Genomic DNA, 9,261 nt, shown 5'->3' with positions numbered 1-9,261 from the left:
TCACAGGCTGGCTCCAGGAGCCCCCCCCCCGGCTGAGTCCACTCCCCCACCGTGGCTGCCTCCACGTCAAGGCGGAGCAAGCCAAGGGGACCGGCCCACCACCGTGGCCCACTGCCTTCCTCCTCAGCAGGGGCTGCTCTCCTGCCTCTCATGCTCGCTGCGCCTGGTAGGGAGAAGACCGTGCTGCCCTAGAGTAGCCCCCCCTCCTTTAGGGCCCTTGTCCCTGTGTGGGGATGGGCGAAAGGGCCTCCGGAGACCCCCCTCCGACCACCTGGAGCCCAGCGGCTTCTCCACCTTTGCCCCCCACTTCTCCACCTTTCCCCCACACGGAGGGAAAGAAAGATCTCCAGGAGGGCTTGTTGGGACTTGCTTTTATTTCACTGGAGGAAGGTGGCGGGTGTGGATACAGGGGAGGGCTGGGCAGGGAGAGTCGCATCCTCCACGCGGAGCAGGGCCGTTTCGGAAGTACCCGTAATAGCAGACAACGCGTGTGCTTTCTTCGCCGGACAGGCATGTCTCACAGGACCGAGTGCTTTCGGAGACATCATCCTCATCCTCATCCTCATCCTCATCCTCACCCCCCCCCCAAAGCGGAGGCCCTGGTGTCTCCATGGCGACAGGGCTCTCAGCAAAGGAGAAAGAGAAGGAAGACTCCGGCTCCAGCAGGCCAGCCTCCCTGGGCATTGAAGTGGGGCCTCTGCCGGCACGAGGGAGACCCCGGCTGCACCCCTCCGCCAGGCTGGCTTCCAGGGCGTTTCGAGAACCTGCTCTGGGCGGCATTCAGCTGGGCACCCGGGACGGGCCGCAGGCCAGCTGGTGCCTAAGCAGCAATCATTATAGACTCTATTCATATAATAATATATCATCCTTACGAAAAATAGAATCCATCCGTGGGCATCTCCGCATTCCCTGATTGCACCACCCGGCAAGGCCCAGTCCAAGGTGCTGGCCAAAGGTCGGACTGGGGCTGGCGCTGGGTGGTGAGGCACCCACAGGCTCTGGAAGCCCCCTTGCCTGCCCACCCCCCCGGCTGTGCGTTCCTCCCAGTGGGCCAAAAGGGAGCCTGAGGGCCCCACCACCACCACCACCAGGGCAGGCGTGCAGGGCCCTGCTGAAGGCCCCTTTCACTCCCAGTGGAAATCCTGCCCGACCGTTTCGTAGAACTGGATGTTGTAGGGCCGATAGAAATCCTGCAGCTGCTCAATCACTTCCGGGTCAATCTGGACATGAGTCCTCCCTTTGGACTTCCCCAAGCAGCGGGGCAAGGCGCCCCCCTCCGCCCTCTTCAGGCAAGGGAAGCCTTTGGTCTTGTTGAAGTAGAAGTGCTTCTCGGTGATGACCCGCCGGATGCCCAGGAAGTCCTGGATCTTGCCCATCTCCCCGGCGGGGTCCGTGATGAGCCGCTCCCCACTGACAAAGTGGATCTGCGAGAGGGGGAAGTACTGGAGCCAGTTCTGCAGGTGCACCACGTACAGGCCGATGCGGACGGCATTCCACGAGGTGTCCACCCGGCCCAGGCTGCGGTTGCAGAAGGCCAGGCCCTCGAAGGTGGGGATGTCGGGCTTCTTGGAGAGGGTCTGGGTGTAGTCGGAGATGGCCCTGGTGACCGGGTTCCTCACCACCACGATCAGCTTGGTCTCCCGCGACATGTTGAAGATCCGCTGTGGGGCTTCCCGCGTGACAAAGTAGCTGGGCGTCTTCTCCATGGTGATCTGGCTCTCCAGGGTCCGGGGCATCAGGCGCCTGCGAGCAAAGAGAGAGGCGGGCGTGAGCAAGGCTGGGTGAAGTTTGGTGTCCGCACACAGACACACACAACCCCCCAGCCCCAAGCCAAGAAGCGCAGACCCCTCAGCTTTCACTGGAGGTGCGCAGGCTGCTCATTCCCGAGGTCAAATGGCCCGCCTGTGCAGATGACCCACAACTGACTAGCCCACACTGGTTGGAGGATGCAGTGGGGGAGCGTCTCCCATAGACTGTGGGGGCCAAGCGCTAACCCTTCAGAGATGCAGAGACGCGGCTGCGAAGCTGGAAATCCAGCCTGAGACCATTGCATTTCGGAAATGCATGCTGCGGCCGGCCATTCCTCTTCAAGGGAGGGAGGAGCTGTTTATTGGGGGCCGAGGTGGCAAGGAGCCCAGAAGGCGGTGGATTCTGGAGGGCAGAATGTGCCGGTTCTTTGGGGAGCGGGGAGCAGGATTGCCTGTGACGTTCTTCAGGAGGAGAGCGAATAACCAAGAGAGCTATTTCCTGGCACGCGCACACACACACACACACACAACCTGCCCCCAGAACGGGTGTCCCAGGTGACTGCCCAGTGGATGGGCGGCCAACCCTGGATGTGAGCAGCGAGGCAACTGAGCGACCCTGCAGCCCGCCCCAGCTCCTTCTCAGGAGTCCTCCCATCGCTGGTGGCCGCCGCTGCTGCTGCTGCTCCTCTTGGCTCTGGCCGGGGGTGGGGTGGGGGCTCCAGCCAGCGGAGGAGGCTTCTTTTCCCATGCCCCCCCCCGCCCACAGCGTGCTTGGAAGCCCCCCAGCGAGGCTGTTTCTGGCAGGACTGGGGCCTCCTGGGCGCTTTGCTGGGCTCTCCTCCATCCCACTGCTGCTGCTGCTGCTGCTGCTGCTGCGTCCTTGTCTCTGCCATTGCCAGCAAGATGCTAATTCAGGGCTGGGGAGGCCCTGCCCCTCCCGGCTCCCCTTCACCAACGGGCGCGGGGTCATCCATCAGCCCAGGACAGCTTGGTAAACGGTTCCCTGTTGGTGGGGATTCATGAAACAGCAGGGCCATTAATGGGCCTAATAGAGTTCCATTCCGTGAGGAATTGCAGCCCCGTCTATTTAGGAGACAAAAAATTACAGGGCCTGATCAATGATGACAAACACAAAAGCGCCGCCTTGATGTATGGCAGCGGCAGGCTGGTGGCCCTTGCAGCTCCCGAACCGCAAAGGGTGCTGAGTCTGAGCTGGCCAAAGCGGGGGGGGGGGAGGGAAGCGGCAGAGAGAGAGAGATGCAGGCAGAGGCAGGCGAGGAACCCTGAGCTCAGCTGGGCCAAGGGGGGTCGTGTCATCCCGCCATCCGCCTTGGGGAGCAGGGCGGCTCCCCAGAGCATGGAGAAGCAGCCCAGGCTTAATTACAGCTGACGCCAAGGCGAGACAGCGGAGGAGGCCGAGGAGGAGGGCTGGCCTAGTTGCATGCTGCCAGCCAGCCCCTCCTGTGCCATGCAAGGACCCGGCCCGCCCCGCATGCAGGTGTCCGGGGAGCCTGTGCCACTTGGTGAGTTGGTGTGGGTGTCGTGTGTCGCTGCGGAAGCGAAACGAGCCCTTCCTGAGGATATGTCAGAACGGGATGTCCGAATCGAAAACAGGTGTAGCTCTGCAAATCTGCATTTGCAGAAACATTTCAACGTGCAACTTAACATGTTCCCATCCCACATATTTCTCCCCCCGCCGCCCGCAGAAGAAGCAGAGGTGGATGCTGATTTATATATATGCACAGCAAGAAGGGGATACCTGAGATCTGACTGGAATCCTTTCGCACAGGGCTTCTCCTGCTCACTGAGCCAAGAGGCACCTCTACAAAGTGGCAATTCTCTTTCTTGAGCAGGGGGAGAGCAACTGGCCCTCTCCGTCCCCGGCACAGCACCCCTCCAGTGGCTGTTGCTGGGGTCTGTTTTGTGTTCCTTTTTTAGACTGGGAATCCTTCGGGGACAGGGAGCCATTTTACTGATTGATTTATATCTCTGTAAACCGCTTGGGGGACTTGGGTTGAAAAGCGGTCTATAAGTCTTTGTCCTATACTCCAAGTTGGGTCCTCCTCAGATATGGTCGGGCTCCAGCTCTGGATGGTGGCGCTGAAGTCCGGCAGCATCGGAGGGCTCCAATGATGTCGTGGGGAAGAGGGCTGCCTTTCCCAAAGCCCCCAAATAGAGTTTGTGCTGGGGGAGAGGAGGGGCAGAGGGCGAGAGAGGGAGCGCTGGAGGAGGAGGGCCTGTGTGTGAGCTCGCCTCGCAGACCCTCCTCTGCCTGCAGTTGCTTGTGCCCCCCCCACCCCACCCCACAGACTTGCAGGTCTCCTGGGCACACCCCTCCCAGCAGAATCAGCCTTGGCCCGGAGGAGACCCTTTCCAGGATGTGAAACACAGACTGAGAGGAGGAGGAGGAGGAGGAGGAGTCTGAGAAGTGGGTGCCAAGCTCAAGAGCCTCTCTCCCCAAAGGCACCCAGCTGGTGAGATCAGGGCAGTCTGAAAGGAGCATCATCAAGCCTCCAGCTTGGCTGGGTTTGGTGTCCTCAAGAGCAGCAGCGACACGGAAAGGGAGCTCAGCTCCAGAGACTGCTGGCATGGGCTGAAGTGCTCATGCATTCATTCAATTTCTATACCGCCCTTCCAGAAATGGCTCAGGGTGGTTTACACAGAGAAATACTAAATAAATAAGATGGCTCCCTGTCCCCAAAGGCTCACAATCTAAAAAGAAACATAAGATAGACACCAGCAACTGTCACTGGAGGGATGCTGTGCTGGGGGTGGAGAGGGCCAGTTACTCTCCCCCTGCTCAATAAAGAGAATCGCCACGTGGTGAAAAGGTGCCTCTTGGCCCAGTGAGCTGCAGGGGTCTGGTCATGCATATGTCGCTGCAAGAGCTCTCTCTCTCTCTGGTCCCACCACAATGCAGGAAAATAGCTTTCCATGCCCATAGAGAGGGTTGAAATCAGACACCAACAAAAGGCACACAATGGCTGTAACATGCAGAATTGAGGCCTTACCCACCCAGAGGCATGCCTGTCTCTGGAGAAACTAGGGGGGCACCCTTGGCACTGAGAAGGGAGGGGCTGCTTCCAAGCATCAGATGCACGTGCGCTGCAGGACATTTCCCGGCGCGCCTGGCCGATGGCGTTAATTGCTCCGTTTCACAGGAGCAAAATCAATCCAGAGCTTTCTGCTTTCGCACTCCTGTTCTGGCACATGTGGGAGATTAAAGGCATCTCATAAACCTTGATAAGCGTCACTTAATTGTTTTATCGGTGCACCTTTGGAGGCTTTGCCGGCTGGGAGAGATGGCAGCATCGATCGCAGCAGCAGCAGCAGTAGAGAGCCGGAGCCCCTGAGGAGCAGCAGCGGCAGCAGCTGAGGACAGAGGCAGTTGCCAGCCGGCTCCCGGCCTCGCCTCCTTGGCAGGCCAGGGCGTGAACCGGGCCCCAGCCTCTCCTCTGGCTGGAGCACGACAGAGACCGGTTGGTCAGTTGTGCCAAGCAGCTTCCGGGGTGCTTGTGCAGAAGGACTCACAGCAGGCCACAAACCTGCCCACACATCATGCCTTCCCCCAAGAAAAGGCACCGCCGCCTGGCAGACAGCAGTGCTGGGGGGGGGCGGGCAGGGGGGGCAACTTCACCACCTGGGTGCAACACACAGCACACATTTAGCACACAGTGGTCCATGTAAGAGCAACTGGGTGTGTGGGGTGGTCTTGTCCAGAGCCAGCCCAGAAGGTGGCCCAGAAGGGAGGGCAAGAAGCAAGGTGGTACCAGCACGACTATGGGGCTGCAGGGCCTTGCCCTGGAAGGGTGCAGACAGGAGAGGCCTGCCTGAAAGACCTGGGAAGAGAAGGTCTGGGAAGAGAAGGTCCCCTTCTTGCTCGGAGAAGGGCTGCAGCAGCCCAGCCCCTGTCAGCAGCAGCTCTTGCTCAAGGCGCCCCGAGAGGGCAACAGGCAACACCCTTGCAAGGGTTTTGGGGTGCAACCAGAAGAGCAGAAAGAAAACTCTGAGCAGCCAGCAGGTTTCCCAGGCAACTCGGGGCGGGGGCGGGAGAAGCAGCACCGAGACGAGGAAGGCGGGGCAGGGAGGGACGGAAATAGGATGGCTCTGGTGGGGGAGCGGCGGCGCGTTGGGGGGAGACGTTGGGCTTGGGCGATGCCGCTGGCCGGCGGTTAACTCGTGAACGCATCAATCCAGCGCGACTGCTTAGCTGGCCGGGTGGGGGGCGAGGGAGGGGGGCCCCGGCCGCCCAGAGACACTCCGGAGGGGGCTGCAGCCTGTGCTCTGTCCCGAGCCTGCGGCCCCGAAGCGCCCTTCCCGGGAAGGAATCAGCTCGGAAAGCCCAGCAAGGGAGGAGGGCCGACGCGGGGAAGGCGACTGGCCACCCCTCCCCCGCGGTCGCCCAGCGGCCTGAGGCCCGCTGAACACTTCTGGACCCCACCAAGCTGCTGCTCCCAGCCTTGCTGTCTTTCCCTTTACGGAGAAAGCCCGTCACCATCCGGACGGCAAGATCAGACAGTCGTTTGTAGGGCGAGGAATCCCAAGAGGCAGCTGGGCCCCCCCTGCCGGCAGGTTTGGGTCCTTCACCAACTCCCGCCCTCTTTAAGGGGGTCTCCAAAGCTCCGCGCGCGGCGTCTCCCACCCGCTTCCCGGCGGGGGCGGGGCGGGGCGAGAGCGGGGGGGCGGGCATGCTCCCCTCTGCTCTGGCCACCGGGCCAAGAAGGAGGCGCCGCCGCCGCCAGCTGCACGCACAGCCTGCCGAGTAGAGCGTCACGGAGATTCCTAGATGGCGCGCGCGACAGTTTCCTCCGGCATGGCAAAAGGCAGCTGGGGAGGGGGGAACCTCCCCCCCCGCCACCCCCGCACACGAGTTAAGCTCTGAAGCTCAACGGCCTCTCATCGGGGCCCCCGCCCCGGCCCCTCGGCTCGGCATCTTCCCCTCCCTCCGTGTTCCAGGGCAGCAGCAGTTGCGAGTCCGGAGTCCCGGCTGAGCCATTCTTCGTGGGTCTCAGGGTGCGAGGAGCCTCCATGCCCGACAGGATGAGAGAGCCATCCTGGCTGGGGGGAGAAATCTGGTCCCTCGCTCAGCGGCGGAGCTACGCCCAAAGCCCCACCTTCAGCAACCCTTTCGGGGGCTCTCCTCAGGGCCCGGGCTGGGAAAGACCCAACCAAGCAAGCCCTTGGGAAGCAGCTGCCTGTCAGAGCAGGCAAGGCTGGCCACGCACGGCCCTCGGGAGTCTCGGCAGAAGCTGCCCTGCGCGGTCGGGCCGAGGGCTGCTGGCAGCGCAGCCTCTGCGCGTGTACAGATTTGCCCCCCCCCCCGCTCTCACCTGTACCACTCGAGGCCCCGCTCGTAGTGCCTGTCGAAGAAGTGGGGCTCAGTGCCGAGGGCGCGCACCGACGGGTGGCCGCGGATGAACTCCAGCACGGCGCGGGTGCCGCCCTTCTTGACGCCCACGATGAGGGCATGCGGGAGGCGCTTGGAGCCGCCGCCGCCTCGATGGGGGGCCCCGCTGGAGGCCGAGGGGGCGGGCGGCGGAGGCGCCGGGGCTGGGCAGGCGCGCCACTTCTGCAGGAGTTTCTTGCGCGCGGCGGCGGCTGGGGGAGGCGCGGGTAGGCAGCGGGCGGGCCCGGGCGCCGGCTCGGGCCCGCAGCAGCAGAAGAGCAGCAGGCTGTAGCAGAGGTAGGTGCCCGAGAGCGAGAGGAACGAGCCCAGCACCAGCGCCCGGCAGCGGCTCCTCCTCCGCCGGCTAAGCGCCATCCCTCCATCGCCGGCGGGCCGCGGGCCACGGCTGCCCCCCGGCTGCCCCCCAGCGGCGTCGGCGGCGTCGGAGGCGCATCGGGGCGGCTGGCCGGCAGAGACCCAGGCAGGCCGGCCAGCGCGCGAGCTCCGTGCCCGCCGCCACTGCCTGCCCCGCTCCCGCGGCGGCGACTCCTCTTTAAAGGGCCGCCTGACGTCAGCCGAGCCGGAGCCGCCCCCGGCGGGCGGGGGATGCGGAGTCAGCCCGCCCGACACCCCCCGCCGCCGCACCCCGCTCGGGCCGGGAGAGACGCGGCGAGAGGGCCTCTGAGCGGGCGCAGAGAGCCTCACTGAGGGCGGGAGCGCCTCCCGTCGAGGAAGCGGGCGCTGCTCGGCCTCCAGCGCGCGGCCCGCCACCACCGGGGGACTCCGACTCCTGACCCCCATCGAAGCCCAGTCTCTCCCCCCCCCCACCCCCTGGCGCTGGAGCTTGCCTCTCTCTGCCACCCGGGAGCCCCCTCCCTCCTCTCCTCTTTGGGGCTGCGGGGCGATGCTCCCCCCCCCCCCAAGCGGGCGTCTCTGGCGCGACTTGTGAGCCGCCCTGCGCGTTTCTGACTGAAGGGCGGGATGCGCGCCCCTGACGCAACACAGCCCGAAAGAGCGGAAGAAGGGCTGGGGCGGGGCTTCCAGGCATAGCCCCCGCTCGGGGCCCTTGCTGGCTTTTCCAGAAGGGTGTTTGGATGGAGCCATGCCATGCGGGGGGGCATGGCTGGCTCCCCCAACTTGACCCAAAACTGCGGAGGGGAAACTTTCGAGGCACCGCCGCCTCTGGCTCCAAGCTGGCCCGCCTGCCCCCTCCCCTGCCCCTGCAGCAGGCAGCCCACCCCCAGGAAAGGAGAGGGGCCTCGAGGCTCCACTGAGGAGTAGGGCTGCTGGAGGCGGGCGGGGTGGGGGGCTAGGTCCCAAGAAGAGCAGGCGGGGAGGAGGCCGCTGCTGCAGACTCCAAGAAGGCAACCGCCGCCTGCCGCCTGTACAGGCGCATCTTTTGCACTCGCCTCCTCCTCAGGCAGGATGAGGGGCTGGATCACGCAGGAGCATCAGCTCGCCTGGACTCGGACTACCTGGCAGGAGGGACAGGTGTGCTGCTCTTCCGTGCCTGAGCTCCGCAGGCGCCCCTGGGAAGAACAGCTCTTTTCTGCGGAGACAGAGCAGAGACAGACCTCCGCCCCGCCGAGATCCATGATCCGGGAACAACCTCTCCGGCTCGCACCTCTGCCCCTCCCGCCTCCGTGGCCGTGGGAAGCTCCCTCCTTGCTCTGTCCGGCCAGCAGCGCTCCAGCTGGGCTCTGACTGGCAGCTGCTCTCCAAGGAAGGGCCTTTCCCAGGCGCGCTGCAGCTGCCGCCTGGGCTCCTCTTAGTAGGATGATGCCGGCGGGAAAGGGGGGGGCACTGGATGTGGGGCCTCCTTGCGCCTCTTCCCAAGCCAGTCCAAGCCCCAACGCTGTGCCCTAGCATGCTGGTGGAGGCCATGCAGTGGCTGCGGGCTGGAAGGGAGTCCCAGGGGCGGCTGCGGCTGCTGGCCAGGCATCCGGGTCCCCTGCAAAGAGCTCCACAGGCTGCTCCAGTTTGGGGTCCACTGGCTGTGCACACACTGGTGTGGATTTTGGGAAATGACTTTTCACATGTCTGGTGTGGTGATTTGCTCTTGCTCTGGATTATGCATCACTTTGCTGGCGGAGAAGGAGCGTGAGAACTGCTGGAGAAAGAAAGCAA

The 9,261-nt window shown here is 63.9% G+C and overlaps 1 protein-coding gene across 1 annotated transcript; it reads right to left on the bottom strand.

Annotated features, from left to right (window-relative positions):
* Window positions 1-324: 324 nt before the first annotated feature.
* Window positions 325-7,938, bottom strand: LOC128336328 (heparan sulfate glucosamine 3-O-sulfotransferase 2-like). Its single transcript, XM_053275734.1, has 2 exons — window positions 7,079-7,938; window positions 325-1,743 (listed from the first exon to the last, which is right to left on the bottom strand). The coding sequence occupies exons 1-2, from the start codon at window positions 7,933-7,935 to the stop codon at window positions 1,125-1,127; spliced, it is 1,476 nt and encodes a 491-aa protein (XP_053131709.1). The 5' UTR covers window positions 7,936-7,938; the 3' UTR covers window positions 325-1,124.
* Between the last annotated feature and the right edge of the window lie 1,323 nt (window positions 7,939-9,261).

This window comes from Hemicordylus capensis, chromosome 13 (genome assembly GCF_027244095.1).
Source record: "Hemicordylus capensis ecotype Gifberg chromosome 13, rHemCap1.1.pri, whole genome shotgun sequence".
NCBI classification, from domain to species: Eukaryota; Metazoa; Chordata; class Lepidosauria; order Squamata; family Cordylidae; genus Hemicordylus; species Hemicordylus capensis.
The sequence above is the reverse complement of the archived record's forward strand: the minus strand, read 5'-3'. Positions and strand labels throughout refer to the sequence as shown.